The 26,759-nt window shown below is 39.8% G+C and overlaps 1 protein-coding gene across 1 annotated transcript; it reads left to right on the top strand.

Moving 5' to 3' along the window:
- The first annotated feature begins 2,799 nt into the window (after positions 1-2,799).
- Positions 2,800-5,494, top strand: kcns2 (potassium voltage-gated channel modifier subfamily S member 2). Its single transcript, XM_029451662.1, has 2 exons — positions 2,800-3,241; positions 3,565-5,494. The coding sequence occupies exon 2, from the start codon at positions 3,567-3,569 to the stop codon at positions 5,004-5,006; it is 1,440 nt and encodes a 479-aa protein (XP_029307522.1). The 5' UTR covers positions 2,800-3,241; positions 3,565-3,566; the 3' UTR covers positions 5,007-5,494.
- The last annotated feature ends 21,265 nt before the right edge of the window (positions 5,495-26,759 follow it).

The raw sequence follows: 26,759 nt of genomic DNA on the forward strand, positions 1-26,759 counted from the left end.
AAAAACAGCAAAGGTTAGATAAAAGCCAAACAAAGAGAAGAGTTACAATTGGTGTAGAAAATAGTTTTTACTTCTTTCTAACTCCATAAAAGCTAGGGTTGGTAATCCTAAGAAGCTACGACAGTGAAATCCTACGTATAAAGTGTTGATGCATCAGAACTAACAATCTCATGTCATTATGAAAATATCAGTAGAATGAATGTGCTAGTAGTGATGGAGTTATTTAATATGTGTTGCTGATTATACTTAAATAGGAATTGAATGCAGAGCTTTTACTCGTAATAGAATATTTTTACATTATTTTTGATTAAATGAAGGATTTGACTACTTCTTCTGCTAATAGTCATTTGCAATAGATAAATAAAAGCAACATAGAAGTGAGACAGAAGGATTTCTTTGAAAAGTAAGGCCATCAATAAGACAGCAGATCTAAGAAGACTTGTTCAGGAATACGCTATAAGGAACAGTTCCTCCTCCACAAAGCAACACATTAAACTTAACCATGTGGGAGAAGAATGAATCAAAAGCAGCCTGGTTCAATAGAAAGCAGACAGTGAATAATCTGCAGATGATAGTCGGGTTAGTCCAAATAATTTAGAACCAACAGCCTCAGTAATCCTGAACAGAGTCCTGATGACATTCATTGTTACAAACATCAAGCTTCTTCACCCACGCTAATGAAATCTGAGGAGATGTGTGTGCCGTCAGAGATACCAGGACTGATGGAGCTTGAAGAGCGAGAACACAACCCATAATATTTACTAAATCAGATGTCCTTTACCGAAAATAAACATTTCCCAGCAGGTAAAGGATAAGCACTCTATGTCACCTAATAATGTAAAAGCTGTGACATCTGAACGCCATCCAAATGTGCTATAGTAAAGACATGCTGTTGCCTACATGGGATTATAAGGCATTCCTACACAATTAGAGGAAATGTGGTGAGAAATGATCAGCATAATACAGATCCCAAACATCAAGGAATGATACCCAGGCACTCAATAATACCCTGATAATGATAGACTTAATAGGATTATAATCATTGCACAACAGATGCATCCCACAAGTGAGGGGCCTCGGTAAGAAAAAGTCTGTAATTTCACAATATAGTAACCAGCAGAGAGTGGTTGCGTGTGCTTTCAAGGCTCTTGTTAAGCTTCACAAATCCTACAGATCTGCTGTGTGAGGGTGAAGAGGATCTTTAGAGGCCTGTGACATAATACTATACTGGGAGTACCTGAAGAGCATAGGTTTTAGTTTTTATTATTGCTTTCCCTAAAGCATCCAGAATGAGGAGCTGAATTGCGTGAATATGACTGTCAAGACCCAATCTGTACAGGCAATCTCATGGGTTTACATGCTAATGTTAAGCTTCAATTGTTGGGAAAGAAAGAAAATGTGATGAAATATTAATGTGCTGGCTGGCTGGAAGTAACAATCTTGGAGTGAAAGATCCTATTTAGGAGTTATCCGCTCCAGTGCTGCCGGAAGCCTATGGTTACATCTCCAAATAAGTGCTGCAATACAATACAGCAAGTAGGAAATTGCTTTCCAATGATCCTAAATGTGTTTTCAAATGCAGCTAAAGCCTGGTGTCTTAAACACGGTGGCCAGTGACATTGGAAAGAAGAGATGAATACAGTGGCACAGCCTGAGGGAGCAATGGCTGTTTTTTTAAGCCTTCACTTTAGGTCTTGGGACCAAAGATGCACATGTGTATTTTTTTCAATGCTCAACACAGCACAAAGCAAGAGGACTCTAACGTTTTTTTTCCCAGGGTAAGGACTCTACAGCTCAGACTTGCCATACATTCATTAACTGCTGACAAAGAGCTAACTGATAGTGTACTAACAAGCATACACCCAAGTTCATTTGTATAATGGATCACCTTCATTAGAAACACCGAGACATTTAAAACAAAAGCTTCAGCGCTTATTCAATAAAAGCAAGAATGTTCTTCAAGGTCACAGCTTTAACGCTGGCTTTATGTTTTGCCAGACAGGGCTGTTAATGATGCCGCCACTGAATTGATAAAAGGAGGTTCAGGTTCAGGTGTAGATGGTGCTGGTGCTGGTCAGTGTTGAAAGCTCACACATTGTTTTCTTGGATCAAACAGCATCCTGGTCCTGGACTGAGGTTAGATAAATTGTATTTCAAGTGAGGAGACACTGGCGTGGGTTGAATGTCATAATTCTATTGATCCTCACTGCGTGACAGTGAATGTGTGTGACTAATGACCACACACTCAAAAATCAATTGTAACCTTTACATGAAAGCATCATCACTCGAATTTAACATTTAAATTTTTTAACAAAAAAGCAATAGTGTTGGTCAGTATTGTATCTAGTATTGTATTGGCTTTAACCAGGCAGGGAACTGTAGGATCCAGAATATGTTGAGCTTGACCTATACTAGGGATTTAAAGTCAAAAGGTATCGACCTATGTCGGGCTATTACAACACTGTTTGTTTGGTAAATAGTCCATGGTATCCAGTGATATTAAGCTTATCGAACTAAAGTTTCTGGGATAAAGCCGTTAGTTACACCGGAAACGCATCACAGTTTATTTTCCCTTGTCGTGTCTGTGCTTTCTGTGTGTTCGTCTGTGACTCCCTCTCCTGCTGGAGCTGCGCCTCGCCCCCCAGCACCATGATGCTGAGATCACTTTGGGAGGAAGGGCGGTGCAGAGGGAGAGCTACGTGTTGCTGCGCAGCAACAGATAGAAAGAGGATAGAAAGAGGAGAGAGAGGGGCAGGGAGAGAGAGAGAGAGGAGAGAGAGAGAGAGAGAGAGAGAGAGAGAGAGAGAGAGAGAGAGAGAGAGAGAGAGAGAGAGAGAGAGAGAGGAATTCCCTCGCACAACCAAAATTGACTGCCAGGGCGTGTTTCAGTTCCTATGGCTCCCAGAATCCACTGTTCGAAGTGTAGCCGATACCTGTAACTGTAGGAGGTGTAAACCCAGCGGATGCAGGATGTAAGGACTACCAGCTACAAAAGCCCTCGGGCGTATTTGAGGTGGGACCGTCAATTTATTTCTGTCTGGAGGTAACATCATTTTTTGACATCGTGCCGACTCCTTTTGGAAGACCAAGCTGAGAAAATCAACCTGACAGAGACGCGCCTGTCTGACTCCAGGGGGCAGAGGTCTCTGTGTTTATATCAGTGCCACAACTTGGACACAAGCCGGAGTTGAAATGCAGCGTCTTCTCGCACAGGGATTCAGTGAGCTGGCCGTGCTTTAAAGTAAGTTCCCTGTTCTTACGTGTGCTTTTGTAAGAAAGAAAAAAAGACTGTGAGACATTGCTATTCGTGTAATTATCTGTAATTTGGGAGGAAACTTAAAACAAATCGACATGGTGTCTTTTACTTTAAAAAGCAAGTGCGGCATTAATTCAAAGGATAGTAATACATTCAAAATAACTCAACTTATACGTTTCTTTCTCCCTCTGAATGTGCGTGTCTCTCTTAGTGCTGACTGACTCTTTCTCTTTGTTTCAATGTGATTTTGTCTGTCACTCTTTCTTTCTGTCTGTGCGCCGTGCGTCTCTGTGTGTCCCTCTCTCCAGACATGACAGGTCAGGCACTGGGGAGACCTGGCGGTGGGCCTCACATGGATGACAACGCCGCCATCCGCATCAACGTTGGCGGCTTCAAGAAGCGTCTCCAGTCCGATACTCTCTCCCGGTTCCCCGAGACGAGGCTTGCGCGTTTACTCCAATGTCAGTCCAAAGAGTCCATACTGGAGCTCTGCGACGACTACGACGACACAGAGAAAGAGTTTTACTTTGACAGGAACCCTGCACTCTTCCCCTACGTGTTGAATTTCTACAACACTGGGAGGCTGCACGTCATGGCCGAGCTGTGCATCTTCTCGTTCAGTCAGGAGATCGAATACTGGGGCATCAACGAGTTCTTCATTGACTCCTGCTGCAGCAGCGCCTACCACTGTAGGAAAATGGACCAGGACCGGGAGGACTGGGATGACAGAAGCGATGAAGGGAGCACCACTTCATCTTTTGATGAGCTGTTGGAGTTTTACAGCGACGCCACCAAGTTTGACAAGCAGCTGCTCGGGAGTGCACGGAGGCGCGTCTGGTTAATGCTGGATAACCCCGGCTACTCCGTGGCCAGCCGCATCCTCAGCATCCTCTCTATCCTGGTGGTGCTCGGCTCTATCGCCACTATGTGCATGAACAGCATGAGCGAGTACAGCCTGTTGGACAGTGAGGGGCAGCCCACAGAGGATCCTCGTTTCGAGATTGTGGAGAACTTTGGCATCGGCTGGTTCACTCTGGAGCTGGTTGCCAGGTTTACGGTGGCGCCGGATCTTCTGCATTTCTTCGAGCACCCGTTAAATATGATCGACCTGGTGTCCATACTTCCGTTTTACCTGACACTCCTTATAAACCTGGTGGTGGAGAGCAGCCCGACGCTGGCCAACCTGGGACGTGTTGCACAAGTGCTGAGGTTGATGAGGATTTTCCGCATCCTGAAGCTGGCCCGTCACTCGACGGGGCTGCGCTCCCTGGGCGCCACCCTCAGAAACAGCTACAAAGAGGTGGGCCTGCTGCTTCTCTACCTGGCTGTCGGGGTGTCATTTTTCTCCGTCATGGCCTACACGGTGGAGAAAGAGGACAGCGAGGATCTCTCCACCATCCCGGAGTGCTGGTGGTGGGCCACCGTCAGCATGACTACCGTCGGGTACGGAGATGTGGTGCCGGTGTCCATAGCGGGAAAGCTGACCGCCTCAGCGTGCATCCTGGCCGGGATCTTAGTAGTTGTGCTTCCAATTACGCTCATTTTCAACAAATTCTCTCTCTTCTACAAGAGACAAAAACAGCTTGAGGTCGCAATGAGAAGCTGTGATTTCGACGAGGGGATAAAAGAGGTGCCCTCGGTCAACCTGAGGAACTATTACGCACACAAAGTCAAATCCCTCATGGCGAGCTTGTCAAACATGAGCCGGAGTTCACCCAGTGAACACAGTCTGAATGAATCGATACACTGAAACTTTTATTAAGGTCAGGTTGGGTGACACTTTTCATTCAATGTGGCTGCATGAGGAGCTGTCCAAAGTCCTGAAACCTCTGGATCAGAAGCCCACTTCCTTCCACTGATGTCTGACCGTTTGCCTCTCTGTAGCTCCGTGCAATAATGTGTTAATCTATGTGTCAGTCACAATGAGATAGTAAGCAAATGTACAAGAAAGCCTGGATATGATATTTCACTGTGCATTATTGTGGCCCTTCTCCAAATAGGCTAAACTTTGACCACATAAGATTAAAAAGACAAATGATGCTGTAGTTGTTTGCAGTCCTAGACGGTGTCACACTGTAGTCCATCTTCCAGCTATACTTGTTGTGATGAAATATGTCAGAAAGTAACTCCAGCTGTATCTCTTTTGAAAGAGTATTGATGTGTAATTGTTATGTTGCAACAAGATTACTTCAGATGTGTGGTTAAAGCAAACTGTATTAAACTAAAGTACACAATGCACTTCCTCATGTTTTTCATGAACAGAGCGAGGGACCTTTAGCGTCTTCCTAAGTGTGTCTACTCATTGAGATAACACATGTAAGCCCGAAGGGTGAAAGAGGGATTTATTTAGTGAGTGACACAGTATCTGAAACAGTTTGACAGGCATAGCAACAACCATTCATAGCTAACATGTTGTTCAAATCTATTCAACAAAAGACTAGATTCAATAAAATTCAAAACACTTTGGGGCATTTTACTGAGGCACGTCTTATAACCATAATATACACCTTGTCATGCTTTCTGCATCCTGCTACATTTACCTCCAAGGAGAATTTAGTAGAAATGATTTAAACTCTCTTCTCTTCTTTACCAAAGATCCATTTCTGTCTGTTTTATGGTGGGCAGGGGACGTTAAAGGGGGAGGTAGCATTTCTACAATAAATGCTACATAGAAGTGGAATACATAATCAGAACGCTGGGAACCTATAGAATAAGTTGCGTTGCAGCTCAGCGCTGTGTTTCAAGTGTTTCTAGTTTCTAGTTGAAACGTGATACTTTGTGATAATCCTAGAGGTCGTGGGTATCCATAGAACACATTTCCCTTCAGATATCTTGAGGTCAGAGATCAAGGGACCCCTGTGAATATCGCCATGCCAGTTTTTCCCTTGTGAAGATTTAGCCTAATGTTGGAGCGTAATTTAGCCTCTTTCCTGACAAGATGCCTTAGGTTATCTAGTTTCATATAATACTAGAACCTTCACTCTATCTTTAGCCTATCTTTAACTGAGCCTGCTGCAGCCTCTGAAAAACAGAGCTGTCCGCTGGGGACGTCGGAGTCCTCGAGGAGTTTAAGAGGTTAAATTAGATGCAAGGTTTGACTACCAATGAAGCGGTCAAAAACTCCAGCAACACTTGTAGAATATAAAACAACACTTGTATTATACTGTATAAAACAACACTTGTAGTATACTGTATAAAACAACACTTGTAATATATTGAACAACACTTGTAGTATATATAACAACGCTTGTAGTATATAGAACAACACTTGTAGTATATATAACAACGCTTGTAGTATATAGAACAACACTTGTAGTATATATAACAATGCTTGTAGTATATATAACAACGCTTGTAGTATATAGAACAACACTTGTAGTATATAGAACAACACTTGTAGTATATATAACAACGCTTGTAGTATATAGAACAACACTTGTAGTATATAGAACAACACTTGTAGTATATATAACAACGCTTGTAGTATATATAACAACGCTTGTAGTATATATAACAACGCTTGTAGTATATAGAACAACACTTGTAGTATATATAACAACGCTTGTAGTATATAGAACAACACTTGTAGTATATATAACAACGCTTGTAGTATATAGAACAACACTTGTAGTATATATAACAACGCTTGTAGTATATATAACAACGCTTGTAGTATATAGAACAACGCTTGTAGTATATATAACAACGCTTGTAGTATATATAACAACGCTTGTAGTATATAGAAAAACACTTGTAGTATATAGAACAACACTTGTAGTATATATAACGACGCTTGTAGTATATAGAACAACACTTGTAGTATATATAACAACACTTGTAGTATATATAACAACACTTGTAGTATATAGAACAACACTTGTAGTATATATAACAATACTTGTAGTATATATAGAACAACACTTGTAGTATATAGAACAACACTTGTAGTATATATAACAACACTTGTAGTATATAGAACAACACTTGTAGTATATATAACAATACTTGTAGTATATAGAACAACACTTGTAGTATATAGAACAACACTTGTAGTATATATAACAATGCTTGTAGTATATATAGAACAATACTTGTAGTATATATAACAATGCTTGTAGTATATAGAACAACACTTGTAGTATATAGAACAACACTTTTCTATCAAGTCTCAAGGTATCCCCCCATCTCCCTGCTCCTGGTCAGCATCACAATAAACAGCTCTTTCACTCGATGCAGTTGCATGAATACAACAGAGAGCACTTATTTAGTGGTAATGATTTCAGTATTCAGGTTAAAGAGCCATTTTATATAAGTAAACACCAGCTCTGAAAAGTCAATTATTTTGTCATGTAATATTTCATTACAGCTAGCTGCATTGATTTCAGTTTTTATTTAAGAAGCATTTTATTTTAAAGACAGTTCTTAAATGATTTATATATAAATGGACTGCATTTATATAGTGGCCTTCTAGTTTTTGTGAACACTCTTTTACAACACAGCATTCACCCTTTCACAGACATCCATACACTGGTTGCAGAGGCTGCCATACACCTGACACCTGCTCATCAGTCGTGTTTAACATTGCTCAGGACATCTGGAGCAATATGGGGTTCAGTATCTTAGGCAAGACACTGAACTACTGAACAAGATACTGATACTTCAACATATTGACTGCGGGGGCCAGGGATCAAACCACTGACCTTGCAATTGAAGGATGACCACTCTGCCTCCGGAGCCACATCCACCATAACACTATTATTATTTTGAGCTGAATCTTCTCATCATAGTTGGAAAAAAGCCATGCAGCACCTTTGCCACTGTCAGGGTTTGTTTTTCTCAAGTTACAGATCATTTTTACATTAATGCGCATTCAAACTAATCTGCTCCCAAGGATCGAAGACTCCTTTGAAATATGTGTAGACCGGCAGAAGTATCGTACATATTGGCACTCACAACTAATTAGCGTGAGCATACAAAACATCAGGTTACAGCCCAGTGGATGTCACCTGCAGCACAACAACTCCCAAAGGACTCCCAGAGACAAAAATAAAATTAGTTTTATGTCACCTTCTTTTATTTTACAAAACTTTTGTTCCAGAAAAGGCATTATTATACAAGCTTAAAAAATATAAATTCTCTGTGAATTCAAAGGTCTTAGGTGTACAAATAACATCAACTCAGTATTAGAACTCTGAGGTTAGAGTGGGATGATTGGACAATAACTGAGTGGCACAGGGGTCATTTTAATGCACTTCAGCATCAAGGTCATGCTCCCTTGGAAAAATACTAATGAGAAATTCACGTATTGCAGGTTGTTTTCAAAGTATTTCTGGGAGCTCATTTGAAATAACATTCACCCTCAGAGGCCAATTATATCAGTCTCCTTTTGTTTACTTCGGAACCTTTAAAGGCTCGCAGGAGCAAATCCAAAACATCTCATAGCGCCAAGCTAGAATGGAAAAATCAGTAAATGAGTTCACAGTGACAGTAGGTGACATTTATTGATATCAATAGAGGCAAAACAGACGCTCTTCTTCCATCTTAAGAAAAGGAAAGTAATTGTAGAATTTGGGAAAAGGTTGAAATGTACTTTAGGAGTCCAGGCATAATAGAAGCAGTGGCAATATTAGTAGATTTGACCAATATCATCCAAGTCCAAAAGCCAGGGCTTTGTGTGAGTGTGTGTGTGTGTGTGTGTGTGTGTGTGTGTGTGTGTGTGTGTGTGTGTGTGTGTGTGTGTGTGTGTGTGTGTGTGTGTGTGTGTGTGTGTGTGATTGTGACTTCTGAGGTGGAAGATGGAGATGTCTGGCCCCACTGCTGCCTCCTTTGGCTCGCCTGTATCATTACCCCCTGACTGTGGCGATAGATGTAACGAGGGCCCAGGGCTTGCCTGGCACACAGCTGAGTACAGATGGCAGCTCAGGTCATTAGAGGAAGGCCATGGCAAGTCTGCTGTCCTCCTTTACACCAGTAATCAGAAAAACTTAAATCCTGTCCAATCATTGCTTTTGATCATAAAGAACCACATGAAAGCTCACATCCTCAAAGCTTTGTTAGGTGTACTTTATAATTAGGGTTGGTTTACTGTTTTATTAGAGTGATTAATTACTCAATAAAAGAGTTCCTTTTTTTATGGAAGCGCATAAGGTAATTTATTAAAATGATAATTAATAAAATTGCAATAATTTTCCACATATGTGTTATCTGAGTAAAAATATATATTTAAATGCAATAATCCAATTTGCATTTTACATACTGGTCCTAAAAGTCCCATATTGCAATTATAATGTAAAAGCTGTTTGTCATTTAATTTTCAAAGTCGTACCCAGCTGTACAGCGGACAATGTTCAAATGTTAATTTGAATGCAATATAAACAATATAACTTAATGTTCCATTTCTGCAAACATTTTTAATCACAATTCTAATTAAAATGTGATTTTCTAACCATTTGAAAATGAAAACAGTATTTGACATTTCATTTTCAAAGACTTAGCCTACCGTACAGTGGACAATATTCAAATGTTAAATCAAATTTAAATGCAATATGAACAACATACACCCTGAGGGCTTCACTACATTTTGATCAAATGTTTTCTGACCTAAAAAATTCAAAGAGCCTGGGTTTATTTGTTTCCCTTTTACATTTGCTGTGAACAAAAAGACAAGAGAGGAAGGATCATGAAAATATGGTGAAAATACCGAACTTATTAATGCAGAGCTGACAGGGAATAAGAACTAAATTGTGTACGTGCTTTTGTGTATGTGTGTGCAAATGTACTGTACACAAACATACCAGACAGTGTGTCCAATGGGGAACTTATTGAAGCTGGCAGCACAAGCGTCATCTCCAGTCTGCTCTGTATTGGCGATATCTGTTACTAAGCAGGCGTTCCATGTTGTTGCACATTACCATCTGCTACTATCCCTTTTCTTTAAATAGTGTGGGAAGATTAGATCTTCTCTGTGTGCTTGTTTCTTTATCCCCCCTCCTTTCTGCCTCTTTCCATCATGTCTGATCTGTGAAAATCTCCAAAAATAATATCTCATTACATGGATCATGGCCTAGCTAATTATCACCTACAAATCTGATGCAAATGCTGAATGTAGGTAATGCTGAACAAGGAAGGCGGACCATATTGCTTCATGCCACCATTAGAACATTTAAACCTGCTATGTGGAAGATAATCAGGGCATGCTTGTTTTTTGTACATGCAAGTTTTACATTATTCACCAGCCTGACATCTTTATTTGGAGGTAATATTTTAGTTCTAATCGGCATCTTTTTCTTTTATTCACACTTTTGTTCTGACTTGCCAAAATTAAAATAGCAAAGAATATTATGATGAAAGAACAAAAGCCATTATTGATTCACATTTCTTAGAACAAGACTAATAGTCTACAGCCATGCAATGAATGTACAACATTTCATGACAATTCATCCAATATTTGTCGAGTTATTTCAATCTCAGAACTCATTTAATGCAACAGCAATACTTTTTTCTTAAGCCAGTCTTATATAAAATCCACAAAATAAACAATGTATGAAATTATCAAAGATCTTATAAAATAATAGGTGAGACTGAAACCACAGCAGAAAACCTGACGCCCTGCAGAAAACCTCCAGCAGGTAAAGCTGATGTTTTCCTTTCAACAGAAAACCTCCACAGGCACTTGATATTCAAAGTACTTCTGAAGGACAATATTTCTAGACAAATAGGACCATTAATGCTTCTTCTTTTAAATACAGCACTCTGCGTGCTACCATTAAGTGAGTCACCCAGAGCTACAGATGTTTTTGGATCTAAATCACAATAGTGCTATCACAGGATATTAATTTATAGCACATAATGGCCCAATCCAACACTTAGGGAGCGCTATTCTACCTTTTACCAATGACTTTTATGAAAATCAACTCTAAGATTTATATTGAAAGTCCACACCCAGTCCTGTTTAAACAGCCTAAAATGCATTTTTGTTCTCAACAGCTAAGAAGGGTAATGGTGTACTTTGGCAGTTTTGTTTGGATGGCACAGAGGCGGCAGTAAGCGCTAAACATTTTAATTATAGGAGCCTGTGTATTTCAGGACTTGAGCTGAGCTGAAGCTACGAGCAATTTGTATGCCTCAGTGATTATACAAAACTTTACTTCTAGGAAGGCCTTTTAACCCTTACTCTTCCAATTATGCTTAATACTTCAACTGTGGGAGCTGGACGGAAAACACATTGGGTCTCATGCAGCATCGTTCTCTTAAATTTCTATTATATTTTCTCTTAATTTTCAGTTAAGAGAAAAGATAAGAGAAGTCAACTCCAGACGCAGCAAACGTTCTTAACCGGCCACATCTGCTCTTACCCATGTGTGCTGAATGATGAATCCAACTTGGTCATAAATTGGAGGCGTGTGGCAGATTGTTATTGTTATTATTATTAGCGTAGGTAACGGCCCCTAAACACTATATACGGGCTGTCACAGCTGTGGCCGTGCCCCAGTGATCACCTCTGCCTGGTGTTTTCAGCAACTGTCTGTCTGTGTGTGTGTGTGTGTGTGTGTGTGTGTGTGTGTGTGTGTGTGTGTGTGTGTGTGTGTGTGTGTGTGTGGGCGTGGTTTCCTCCTGGCAATCTCCCAGTCTGCTCACCTGCCATCCATCAGCTCATCAGCAGTATTTCAACCCCAGCTCATTGCCAGATCACTGTTTTACCCTTAGTGGTTAGTTCACGTCTCCAGCCTCATGCATTGTCTTTTTTGGGTATTATTTGTGTGTACTTTTTGGGGGTAATCTCTAACCTTGTCTCCCTAGGCCACAGGATTATTGCATGCCTGCCTGTTTATCTCCCTGTGTGCCATTCAGCAACCCAGCCTGCTGGAATTGGAGACTTGGAGAATTAGAGAGATGCCACCAAATAAAAAGTGGATCAGAGTGTCAGTACTTGTGTTGGAGGACAATTCAAAAAGGATCTAAGAGCGGTATGTAAGAAATTCTGAAGCTGAACAGTGTTAATTGGGATCAAGAGATGATTAGTATTTCTTCAGCCCACTGTTACCCGGCTCGGCGAGGGAAAAGGGAATAACATACACCAGATGTTTATGGTAAAATAAGATATATTTATTCATATAATGTGGACAATTGGCAATCAATTGCTTTGAAATAGAAAAATGGAACACAGGGAGCACTATTAGCATAAGAGCACAAGGCGTCAAGGCCAAACTAACAAAACCCTAACCCCGACCTAAACAACTCTAAAACAAAACTCAACAACAACAAACAACAACAAAACTGGATTCATACAAAATACAAACAAAGCATAAATAGCACCCAAGCACCTAGCGTGCTTAACAAATCTCTCCAAACAGCTTGTTCTAGTGATGGCAGTGTGATACTGAAGCTTAGATACGCGCTTCAAACTCTGGACTACAATTACATAGAACCACTGCTTTGAAGCTTGCTTCAAATCACGTGACATATGACGTCTGAAGCAATAACTGCTTAATTTCCTGAATGAATCACCGGCCTGGTTCGCGGTCCAATCAGGTGATTCGCTGCCACTGCCTCGTCTCGATTCTGACAGGTTGAGACAGTTTTGAATTTGAGCGCCTCAACACTTTATAACCGCTCTAAACAATGCACAATGTGTGGGTTGTTGTCATAGTAGTATGCGTTGTTGCTGTGGAGTTGTTGGTATTGCGTTTGTATTGGATCATTATGGAGCCAGCCAACTAGCAACTAACTAGCTTCAAGTAATGAACCCATTTGCGAAACCATTGGCTGAAGTGGTTCAATGCTTCACAAAAGCTTAATTTGCCCATCACTAGCTTGTTCCACAGGCTGACGATCAAACTGTCCCAACTAAACAAGACGGACAGTTTGCACGGAACACGAAATGGCATGTACAATATCTTACGTTCAATACCCTATATCCGAGCGCGACAATCTCAGACTCAAACAGAAATACATATGGCTGTCAACACCAGCAGCCCCGACTGTAGAGCTGGCTAGGCAGTTGTATTTTCTGCTCTCTCCAGTGTGCCTGGGATTGGTGGACCGGAACAGGTACACGCCAATCACCACTCAGTCCTCATCAGGTGGGAGGAGGAGGTGTCGCTGCAGCCAATCAAGGGACGGGGGTCACACATCCAAATCTGCATACCTAATAGGGAAATCAAAAGGTGCATGCATCCCTAGAATAGTACCCGCAGATACATAACACAGACGGCATTGGCCGTGGCCGTAACACCACTAATTTAAATTTAAAAAATCAAATCATAATTACTCTAAAGCATAATCTAAGTTTTGATTATATAATATTCATGCATTTTCTTATTGGATGGACGGATGGAAGGAAGGATCTTCCTGCACAAGGCCCATTGTCTTGTATTGAGTTTTGGCAACGTTTTTATTTCAGGTTTTCGTGTCTTCAAATTCACCTACATGGTAACAGGTGAAGGGTAGTTTGGCAATAGCCTGGATATTCTCAGCTGCTTGGAGGGTTTAAAATGACCACCCAGAGCCAACCTTTCCCAGCAGTCAGGCCAGGGATTATTAAACCGTTTCATGTCACACATCTCTGACTAATCAGCTTCTATTGTCTGCATATAGGACAAGAAATCCACAGTGTACATGATCAGACATTATAAGTGGGAGCAAAACCTACAGTTTGTTGAGACTAATTCTTCATACAGATTATCTGGATTGAGGGGAATGCTTGATTTTCCCTAAAGCCCTCAAGAACCCAGGACTGACACATTGTTGGGAAAGAGAGATAGACAATGCCTCTTTACATCACCAAGATGTTTCAACTCAGTCACACATGCTCTTCTGTACCTGGAGCGTGACTCGCTGCATTTCTGTAGCAGTGCAGCTAAACCAGCAGTTCAGGTGGAAACATAACGAGGCGATTTACCTCATGAGTGCTGAGAATGAGACGGCATCTTTAAAAGTAGCGACCCTGTAACACTGCCTGGTTGCTCAGAAGACAGGGAAGATATTGGGCAAGCACAAGGTCAGGAACTTTCATGTCAATAAAAAAATGATTCTCCTAAAGTCCAGACAGGGGTTGTGAAGGAACATGCATGCACACACACCACCACTCTCACAGCTCAGAGTAAATTGAACTCTGAGATATTCTCAGACGCTGCTGCTCGCACAGTTGATGCAGACTCAAATTGGATCCATTATTGGTGGTGGTGGGTTGAGTAAAATGAACAGACACAATCAGTGTTTTCCAAACTTCAAAGTGAGAGTAGAATTGGTTGGGAGATGCATTCAGCTCACTTATCTGTCGGTCTGTGTGCGTAATGTGATTGTGTGTGTGTGTGTGTGTGTGTGTGTGTGTGTGTGTGTGTGTGTGTGTGTGTGTGTGTGTGTGTTAGTTTGTTAGTGTGTCTTTACTTCCCTCCGGAATCAATTTCTTCTAGGATGTGCCAAGGACAGCGATGCAAACTGTTTTTGATTTGTAAAGCTTCAACAGAATGTGTATAAGAGCCTCTGCAGCAGTCCACCTGAGCCCAATGGGATGACGTCAATAATACTTAAAAGAAAAAAAGCCCTGATATCGCAAGATGTGTACTTCTTAGAAAGAAAGACAATTATGTGACAGGTTCTGCAGCAATTGAGGAGTATCAAGCTGCCTTCAACCACAAGGCAGCTTGTGACACTGCCGAGCATGACGAAAAATATCTGCCAGAGGAACAGAGGCAATAACAGTACTCTTGTACTTTAGGTAAAAACTAAAACCGGTTGAATTATTTACGTCAGTCAGGGCCAAAGGCACTATGAAATATACAGTATATCTCAAAAGTGAGTACACCCTTTAGATTTTTGCAAATATTCTGTTATATCCTTTCAGGGGATAACATTATCCTACTGAAACTTTGATATAACTTAAAGTAGTCAGTGTGCTGCTTGAATAACAGTATAGATTTATTGTCCTTTGAAAATTACTCAGTACACAGCTGTTAATGTCTAAACAGCTGGCAACAAAAGTGAGTACACCCCATAGTGAACATGTCCTAATTGTGCCCAATGATGTTGTTTTCCCGCCCTGGTGTCATGTGACTCGTTAGTGTTACAAGAATTCAGGTGTAAATGATAAGCAGGGCTGTTAAATTTGGTGTTTTGGGCACAATTCTCTCTGAATGCTGGACAACATGGCACCTCATGGCAAGGAACTCTCTGAGCGGCTGAAAAAAAGGATTATTGCGCTTCACAAAGATGGCCTTGGCTATAAGAAGATTGCCAACACCATGAAAATGAGTTGCAGCACAGTGGCTAAGATCATACAGCGGTTTTCCAGGACAGGTTCCACTCGGAACAGGCCTCGCCAGGGTCGACCAAAGAAGTTGAGTCCACGTGCTCAGCGTCATATCCAGAGGTTGGTTTCCAAAAATAGACGTGCAAGTGCTTCCAGCATTGCTGCAGAGGTTGCAGAAGTGGGATGTCAGCCTGTCAGTGCCCAGACCATACGCCGCACACTGCATCAAATCGGTTTGTATGGCCGTCGCCCCAGACAGAAGCCCCTTCTGAAACCGATGCATAAGAAAGCCCGCAAACAGTTTGCTGAAGACAATGAATCCAAGAACATGAGTTACTGGAACCATGTCCTGTGGTCTGATGAGACCAAAATAAACCTGTTTGGGTCAGATGGTGTCCGGCGTGTGTGGCAGCACCCTGGTGAGGAGTACCAAGACAAATGTGTTTTGCCTACAGTCAAGCATGGTGGTGGCAGCATCATGGTCTGGGGCTGCATGAGTGCTGCCGGCACTGGGGAGCTGCATTTCATTGAGGGACACATGAATTCCAATATATACTGTGACATCCTGCAGCAGAGCATGATCCCCTCTCTTCGGAAACTGGGCCGTAGGGCAGTTTTCCAACATGATAATGACCCTAAACACACCTCCAAGATGACAACGGCCTTGCTGAAGAAGCTGAAGGTTAAGGTGATGGACTGGCCAAGTATGTCTCCAGACCTAAACCCAATTGAGCACATGTGGGGCATCCTCAAGAGGAAGGTGGAGGAGTGCAAGGTGTCCAACATCCGTGCGCTCCGTGATGTCGTCGTGGAGGAGTGGAAGAAGATTCCAGAAGCAACCTGTGCAGCTCTGGTGAATTCCATGCCCAGGAGGGTTAAAGCAGTGCTAGATAACAATGGTGGTCACACAAAATATTGACACTTTGGGCACAATTTAGACATGTTCACTATGGGGTGTACTCACTTTTGTTGCCAGCTGTTTAGACATTAACAGCTGTGTACTGAGTAATTTTCAAAGGACAATAAATCTATACTGTTATTCAAGCAGCACACTGACTACTTTAAGTTATATCAAAGTTTCAGTAGGATAATGTTATCCCCTGAAAGGATATAACAGAAAATTTGCAAAAATCTAAAGGGTGTACTCACTTTTGAGATATATTGTACATATATATATATATATATATATATATATATATATATATATATATATATATATATATATATATATATATATATATATATATATATATATAACTTGGTTCTACTATTCAAGTGGAGACTAAACACATGAAAAGATAATAATACAGATCTTGGATCTAAAGAGAAATTCAGTTATTAAAATGTGTCATCTGTGTCAGGAGACAACACACACACATGTGAAAAACTCTATTTTCCTGAAAGAAACGGGTTGTAATAACATATTGTGAGGCATGATGTGAATATAATAGCATAATGAGTCTGTTTTTGTTTCTTATAAGTGCAACCCCACTTCCTTTTACTTCATCTACCTCCCTGGATTATCCCCTCGCTAAATACTAAGGGTGACATTCATCCCCCTGTATTATTGGGGAGTGCTGTACCTTGTCTGGTGTAGTTAATTGCCTTTTAAATCCATCTGGTGTTAGAATTATATTCTGCAAAATGCTGCAGCCGCTCCAGGGGGACTAAACTGTCTAAATTAAACTAATTATGGAAACAAACTGAGCTTCAGCCTGGCGCTGTATGGCCCCATGTTTTTCATTTGAGTTAATCTCAGGTTTGTTTGTGGTGGAGGCAGTTTGTGTGCTAACATACATTAAGGATGGAAGTGCCTGGTACTCCTTCTGACAAATATATGTTGGTCAATATTGGTGATTGGCCATTTGGGTGTTTCTCTGCAGGTGTGAGCAACTGACAGCCCTCTTATTAAACAGCTCTCGTAAATTTCAGTTTAAGGCAAAAGAAACCTACAAAATTGTATTAAGTGCTAATCCTAACAAAATAGTCCATGATTTGACTCTTAAATTCAACTAATAAATAACGAATATTTCCCTTTTCATGAGTAAAAATGAACTGGTGTTATTTTTTAAGATGATTTTGCAACCCAGGATGAAAGAGGGACCAGCTGAGAGACGTTGCCTCTTGTTTATCATTATCCCACTGGAGGCAGCAAGAGTGTGAATCTGAGAAAACAGCTCAAGAATACTGATGGATGGTTTCCCATTATGGATGATTATAGCTTTCTGTGGACCAATATCTGCTAATGTGAGTGTGGAACACTGCTGTGTATCTTTATTTTTCTCCCTGTAGTTTTTTTTATTAGGGTTTCGCAATTTAAAAGTTCTTAAAGTGGCTTTATGTCGCTGTTTATAAACTACATGTCTGTTTAATATCCAGATAAACCTATGCCACAAATCACAATTTACTGGTGTGACACCGTGAATGTGCAGCCGAACCATAAAAGCAAAAGTCCTATTATGTAACTGAAAAATAGTGTCCGTGGCAGACATTGAAGACATGGTCACATCTAGGTTTAAAATGCCAACCTTCAAACTCTGTCACATCAAATGGAATCACTGGTGAGGAAGAAAAAGTAGTAATGGAGGGGAAGAGGCAGAGAGATTTCCTCAATCCAGACACTTCTAATCTATTAGTCTAGGCTGCATGTCAACTCCAATTGAGCAAACACACCTAAGCAAGACTGCATTGTGTCCCAGAGAGACTGCCGCTGCTCGGCTGGTGTACACATCTGAATACGCGTGTTCTGCTTCACGATGAGGTGTCGCCCCGATGCACCGAATAAGCAGCCATACCCCTGGCTGTGCTGGGGCTTGTGGAGAGGGCAGTGGAGTGAGGACACAACAACAGGACCTTTGCGGTCCTTTAAGCAATCTACCTTTATGGGGACTTCCATGATGCTCTCGCCTGCACTCAGGACCACAGGAGGAAGCAATGCTGCATATGTGAAGCAGATGGTGTCAAATGCTTTCTGAAGAAATGTCACACTAATATTCCTTGTGTATAAGATTGGATTCCCCTGTAACTATTAGAGCCACTGATGAGGGACTGATGCATCATTTGGAGGAGCTCATTACTCTTTCATGGATATTTCTGAGCACTCGCAACACGCATACCTTCTCCCCATGCAAGAGAGGACTCTTACACATTCACATAAGGTCACCATTAATTAAGCTTCTCACAGTTGTGCAGATGGTGATGGACGGTTGATATTTCCTCTGAAAGCACACTCTGTTGTGGATGTCAGGAAAGGGCTTTTCTTCATCAGTCAGCCATGAATCACATTTGTTTGTATCCAGAGGCATGAATCTATTTGCTTCTGTCTGGTGTTACCACTGCACTCAAAAAGTTCTCATTTCTTTTCTCTCTTTTTAGTTATTATGGATAAACATTTTTTTCCTCACACCAATGTTACAGGGAAAAAATATAAAATGAGCATGAATGCTAAAGCTTTCATTATATGTTATGTTATGTATATGCAGGTATGAACAGTCTCATAAGGTGAGGTGCGGGGTAGTGTGATGAAATATGTTGAAAATAAAACATTACGCTGGCAGAGAGGTTCGCGTGAAAAATAAGGAGTTACATTTTTCAGCCGTACAACAACCCAGAAACAAAATGTTCTTTCCGCTCAAAACAGTTCTGGTGCTGCTCTTTCCAAACAAACAAAAAAGAAAAACAAGCCTCTTCGCTCTCATTCCAGTTACACAGACAGTCATAGAGCCCGCCTTCTCTGTTCAAACTGGCCAATCAGGTCGCTACTCTAGAATAGAGAGTTGACAAAGTTTACAAAGAAACAAATTATTAATACATCACACATCATTTAACCAATCACATCTGAGAGCCCGCCACCTCATACACCACATATAAGGCACAAGATGGCTTCCACAAAGGACTCAAATTCAAGTTATGGCTTTCATGACAGCATGTCTGTTTAACATATGTTTAAGAAATAAACTTATTTCAAACGCAACAGATGTTTCTTTGCCTTGGTTAATGGAAATTAGAAGTATAAATGAAATAAAGAAAACTGAAAAACTGTCAACTTTTCAAACAAAAAGACAAAGCAAATTGTTAGTGTGGGAATTGATGCTTCATCACAAACAAGACAAACAGTCTTCAGCCATGTTAATGACTCTGTGAGGCAGCTGAATGCTAACCTAAGCATGCAATTACTACTAAACTCAAAGTACAGCTCAGGTAGATGAGAATTCCATTAATATACAAGCATCAGTCATAAATTAAATTATGTTTTTATTATTTGAGTTAAGGGTTCACCAAAGTGATTACAACTCATCCTGGAAAACATGAAACATGAAGATCTGTAAACAAATGTCATGGCAACCCGTTTAATAGAATAGACACATTTTACTTTAAAAACACAGTTTTATCTCCTGGTTGCTAAAGGAAAAATCAGGGGATCACCAAAGTCTGTAGGATTCATCCTCTGGCCTCCTTGAATGCTGGTACAAAATTTCATGACAACCCATGCGATAGCTTTTGAGATGTTTCAGTCTGAGTCAGCGCTGGACCAACCGACAGACTGACGTTTCTTCGAGCCATGCTGCTACTAAACTAAACATAACGTCACATCGGATACCTGATCTACGCAGGAGCTGGACATCGTGCTATTTCTACAGCTGCTTTCCTACATCAGGCCATGTCTCTTTTGTAATAGATTACAAACCCATGTCTCTCACTTTCCATACATGAAGACACTGTTTACATTTTAAGGCTGTCTGTACGTCATTTTCAACTATAAATTTGATTCTCATACCATTATTCAGTAAAAAGCTGTTCAATTACTTATGAAAGTTTGATGTCTGAGTTTAAAATGTAATGTTTTACTGATAAATACTAATGTGTTCATTAATTTGGTGTTGCACTTTAATCAGTAAGGAAAAAAGATTCTGCAAACTGCAGCTGCAACAAAAAATAAAATCTGTCAGGTGAATAAAATCACCAGAATAGTGACAGAAGTTTGGACGACAAAGCAAAGAACTGCATATTTCTTCTTAGAAATAGAGTTGTAATCAAACAGTAGAGGTTCTGGCAACTTTAAAGGTTGCAAGCAAATCATCATTCTTAACCATCACTATACCACTCTCAAATGACCTATGAAACGTTTGCTGTAAAAGATTACATGATAAATTAGATGAGGGCTGAAAAGATTGGCAGCCTCTCCCACATAGTGTTTCTCTAAATTACTAAAAAAAAGTCACGTTTCCCTTAAAGGTTCAATGTTTAGTTCTGAGCCACCTGCTCCAAAGAAATTAGTGTTAGATATAGTATAGAGGTGGTATTGTGCCTCTATACTGGGTGCATAAAATCTCCTGGTGACTGTGAGGACGAAGCGAGGTAGTGCAAGTGGTTTTCTCGTTGCTGCCATTTTGAATATAATCCAATAAACAAACTATAAAACAAACGGAACATGGCTGTAATATTTACAGTGAGTCAGGCAGCTGTACTTCTTCTCCCACTGGTCTGAGGGCAGACTGGAGCTACAGTGACTCACTATCACCTCTAGAGGAACAAGTGGTATTACAAACTGGACGGAGCGGGGCTACTGAGTTAGCAAAATTAGCTGATTTCAGTAGATATCTCTGCAACACAATACAAATACGTCTTTTGACATAACGTCAACACTGTTACCTCTTTACATTCTGTTGATAATGTTAGTTCATTGTTTTAATGTTTTAAGTTTAAATTCTGGCGTATCTTACACATTGATTCGTCATCCTCTGGCTTCCTGTCACAAAGTCGATGTTGCTTCAGGAGTTAAGAGAAACTGCTAATCACGCTGAAGGTGATTATGCTGACAGCTATTCTCCCTCTCCATAAAGCAAGTGCCATAAAGCAGCATATCTTTGTGTCATAAACGCTTTTAAAGGGTCTTGGAAAATGCCTTGCTAGTTTAAAATACACTATTAGCTTAGAGTCTCATAGTGTGCTCAGAATGCTACACATCAACTACAATTGTTTTCTGCACATGTTGAAGTGTCCTTAAATGCCCCTACAGTAATTATACCTTTTGACATTAGGAAGAATAATAACATAAAAACTAACAATGCAGCAGGCATTCTACTTCATTTGGTGCATTGTGGTTCTCTGTGAGACTACTTGTCAACAAGCAATGATTAAACAGGAAATGAACTGTGTGGTTGATTCATGATCAACTTTAATGCTCAAAATAGATGCTTTGAGAAGAATTTGCCCCACAGATAGATTATTGATAGATTTGGAAAAATACTCTTCTTTCTATGGATATCAGTATTTACGGTTACTGAATCAGCGTGAGACTGAGAGTTGTTAGATGAAAAAAGCATTTATTTGTCATGTCAGTCTGGCTGGCTGAATAACTGGATGAATAAATAAAGAGCCTGTACAGTCCCTCTAGACAATGGGGTCATTAACATGGGTCACAGTGAGTCACACTGTCAATGCTAATTTACAGCTGAAGGGTGATGGAAAATAATTGGATTCCCATCATGCAAGACAGAAACAATATCCACAATCTATAATCACTACAGACAATTACAAAGTACTCCACATGCATGGAGATACGGGAAGAGCAAAGAATATATCCAGGTCAGCCATGGCCAAAGGAGCCAAACCACCAAAGCATGCATGGATGATGATAATGCCGCCTAGAGTTGTATCAGTGAGACTGACAGAAAGTGAGGCTATCATGGTCTTCAAAGACTAATACAGTTGCAGAGTGGGGTCCCTTTGAGGTTTGTAGTACTGGCAACACTAATGCTCAATACAGACAGCAGGTTTTGAAGAGGTCAAAATTCCAGCAACACTTGTAGTTTATAAAACAGCCATACTATAAGTGTTCTACACTCTCTACTACAAGCAAATGATGTGTTGCTCTTGCATACCCTGTCTAACATTAAATGTAAGACTTAACTGATATTTGATTAAACTAAAAGTAAAATCAGTCCTGTGCTTTAACAGGCAGTAAAGCTGACATTAGTTTATACAGAAATGTCAAAGGTCACTATGCAGACGACAGCTACAGCACAGTTTCTTAACTTTGGGCTCAATAGTCCCACTTGAGGTCATCATAATATGCAGAAAGGGTTATTGGAGATTTCTAAAACTGAGAAAATTACATAGTAAATATATTTTTAAAGTATTTTTTGGAGCTTTTCTTTTGAAAATAGGATACAAAAAGTAAGCCACATACATGACAACTTGGCAACACATTAATTCCTGGGGCCATTAGAATATTTAAATTTGGTAATGGAGTCTTGGGCCTGAAAAGGTTATTAACTAGTCTCTGACTAGATAAATGTTGACAATAATTTATATCAGCACGGCTGCAAAACCCACATATGTGGGATTACACAGCCCAGTCACACCAACAGTCAGACATTATAGACTCTAACAAAGACAGAAAACAGACCCTCATTAAGGGAGAAATGTGGAGCCGTTGATCACTGTGAGTCTGTGCAGATCTGAAGCATTATTGACTTAAAAATAGCACAGTCTGTCACTGCCTTGCCGTGGCTATTGACACACTGTCTGCAGCTGGATGGATGTCTGCTTCCTGACTGTAATGGACTGCTCTGATATCTACAGAAAATACTTTAGGAGATTGATTGGTGGTTTTAGCTGTCTGCCTGCTCAGCCATTCACAGCTTACAGATGAATCGGACAGCCACTTGTTGTCCAACACCTTCTCCACAAACTCTGATCATAGTCACACTGGGGATGTCCACCACTCTCAGTCCCAAATGTACTGTTACATTTAACAAAAAATAATTTCCATTTCCATATGTGGAACTAATATTGACCACAAGTTCTATTAAAAACACCCAAATATGTTTTTTTCAGTTATTATGGGCTTAATAAGTATTACACTAATGGATGTATTCCTGTCAGATATGTAACACGTTCACTCCCAACTTGTAAATACTGCAGCTTGGTCAGGACCCCTTTAGCATAATTTTTCAACATGCACGGTAATCCAATAGACTTCAACATGTAGTTAACGTTATGTACTCGGCGTAAATTAAGTACTCTACGTATGTCATGTAAATTAGGTATGGGCAACAGGTTAAGGTCAACTAAATTGCTTGGTTAGATAAATAAGTATGCTTGTTACGTAGCTAGTAAGCTACCTAGGTGATGTATATAAATATACATATATATATACACACACACATATATAATAGTATGTATATATATATATATATATATATATATATAGGTAGTAATGACACACTTATTCAATAAAATGCATTGTTAAAGAATAAACCTGTGGTTCCCAACCAAGCAGTGTTTAATGGGGTCCCTTGTCAAGTTTTAGGTGTTTATGAGTTGTTTCCACCAATGAATGGTTTCCTTTAAAAGTAAATCAGCAGCAAAATACAGGGAAACATTGTTATTAATCGTCTCATGACCTCTCAGATTTCTTTTGTGACCGGGACTGGGTCCCTTGGTTGGGAACAACGGAATTCAAAGAACTCAATGTAAATAAAGTAGTTATAACTAGCTCCACCTTGAACAGCTGTATACAACAGTAAATTGCTGCCTTTACATTGATTCATCAGTATTAACAATTTAATAATGTGGTTATAAAAAATGTCTGTCTCTAATATATCAATACAGTATACTGTACATATTTGGCTTAAGTGAAGGGTCAAGTTATCAATAAAGACCAGGCTTATTGCCAATGCCTGAAGACTGACACAACTAACACTGCTGAATATTTCTCATAAATGAATAACATGTAGAGTTCCATAACAAAAACCTTGCAATGCCTTGCACTAAAACATTAGAGTGAAAAGAGGATTCAAACAGATAGTGTTTAAAACATTTCTTGTTGAAACACCTACATGCTTGTTCATTAGCTTATGCTCTATTGTGATTAAAACTATATGTTTATTAAAGGCAGTAAACTTGAAAACATTTATTCATTGTAATTACTAGCTCATGACAGATGCCAAAGACAAAACACAGTCATTGAAGTGATTAACCATCAAAAGCCATTTGTATGAGGGGAGGAACAGAAGGTGGTGAGGAGTAAAGCAAGGGGCAGCCAATTCCTAAATCAGCCCTAAGGGAATAAAGTAAACATCATTGTTATTAACTGACTTCAAAAAGGAAATAACAATGTGAGGAGATGAAGGAAGAAACAGATAACAAGCACAATGGTGACATATCTGACAGAGCGACATGTGCTTCTGTGTTTGTTCACATCTGTGAGTGCAAATGTCTTTGTACAGGTAGATACAGTATTTGCCAGTATAAGCAGGTTACAAAGTGCTTAACAGAACAACTACAATCATACACAATATATTTATAAGAATCTAAACACTTAAAAACAGACAGGCAAGGCTCATCTCTACAGGCAGCCTGCTATACAATAATAAAAAGGCCTGATCATTTTTTTTTTATCTGGAGTGTGTCAAAAAGATTATCTTGTCTCAAGCAACAATTGGCTCATTTGGCATAAGAATGTTTAATATGTAGCGAGTATTAGTCTTGTAGGTGAAATAGACATATATACGTAGATGCTGTAGTGGCCTTTGGATCGTACTTCAACTTCTCCGCCATATTAGACCGGGCTAGACTGACCAGTAAACTTTATGGATAACAACACTATGACAAATGAATTACTGTTCTTTCCACCACATAAGTTTTTCAGTTCATGTAAGCACCAACGCTGACACACAGTCCTCTTTTGAGCTTCTAGAAGCGATTGTAGCCTAGTTACCAAGATTCTAAATAAACTGGGGACAACATTTTTCTTCTATGAACGTAGATCATAATAATAATAATTAAGCAGTAACATACTGAACTGATTCTAACCAAATGTTTTGGGGAAACTCCACAAAGATCATAAACCCTGAACATAAAAACAACTCATCGGTTGAGAAATGTAGCTATAGTGTTTTTTATACAGAAAAAAATGCAGCTCTTGTTTACATGTATTTGTTTACAGGCCAGTCTTACCTGTTCCTATATGGCGGCTATGTTGACTAATTGCCGCAACGAGCCAAACTAGTAAATGCAGTGTTCATACATATATACAGTGTGTGTATATATATATATATATATATATATATATATATATATATATATTATTTACGGTCTATGTCTCTGGGGAAAGCACTAGTGTAGTATTTCTGCTTATACTTTTCACTGGAATCACTGTGTAAGGGATCTAGAATCGAACCTTGAGGAACACCTGACACAACATGTGAATGATGTGTTGTGATGTGTCAAGTTTTACCCTTAATTAACACCTCGTTATTAAATATGATCAACTTGTCTCTATTATCTACCACAATCCTTTAAAGTAGCTGTAATAAAACCACTTCTTAAAAAGCCTAGTCTTGATCCAGAGGTTTTAGCCAACTATAGGCCGATATCTAACCTTCCCTTTCTCGCTAAGATCCTTGAGAAAGCAGTCTCAAAACAGTTGTGTGAGTTTTTACATAATAATAGTTTATTTGAGGTTTTTCAATCTGGATTTAGAGTTCATCATAGCACAGAGACGGCACTGGTGAAAGTTACCAATGCCCTTCTATTGGCATCAGACAAAGGACTTGTCTCTGTTTTTGTCTAGTTAGGCCTCAGTGCTGCTTTCGACACTGTTGATCAGGACATTCTACTACAGAGACTGGAACATTGTGTTGGCATAAAAGGAACCGCACTAAGTCCTATTTATCTGAGCGATCTCAATTTGTACTTGTTAACGATAAATCCTCCATGACAGCCAAAGTCAGTCTTGGAGTTCCTGCAGGGTTCTGTACTTGGACCGATTCTATTCACCTTATATATGCTTCCTTTGGGCAATATTATAAGGAACCACTCTATAAACTTTCATTGTTATGTGGATGATACCCAATTATATTTATCAATTAAACCAAACGAAACCAATCAATTGGCTAAACTTCAAGCATGCCTTAAGGACATAAAAATGTGGATGTCTGGCAAATTCTTGATGATAAACACAGACAAAACTGAACTTATTATACTTGGCCCTAAACGCCTCCGAAACGCATTTTCTAATGACATAGAAGCTCTGGATGGCATTAATTTGGCCTCCAGCACCAATGTAAGGAATCTTGGCGTCATCTTTGATCAGGATCTGTCTTTTAACTCCCACATAAAACAAATCTCAATCATATTACTCCTGTATTAGCTGCTCTGCACTGGCTCCCGGTAAAATACAGAATAGAATTCAAAATTCTTCTCCTGACTTACAAAGCAATTAATGGTCAAGCTCCAGCATAT

The sequence above is a fragment of the Cottoperca gobio genome, chromosome 16 (genome assembly GCF_900634415.1).
Source record: "Cottoperca gobio chromosome 16, fCotGob3.1, whole genome shotgun sequence".
Taxonomy (NCBI): domain Eukaryota; kingdom Metazoa; phylum Chordata; class Actinopteri; order Perciformes; family Bovichtidae; genus Cottoperca; species Cottoperca gobio.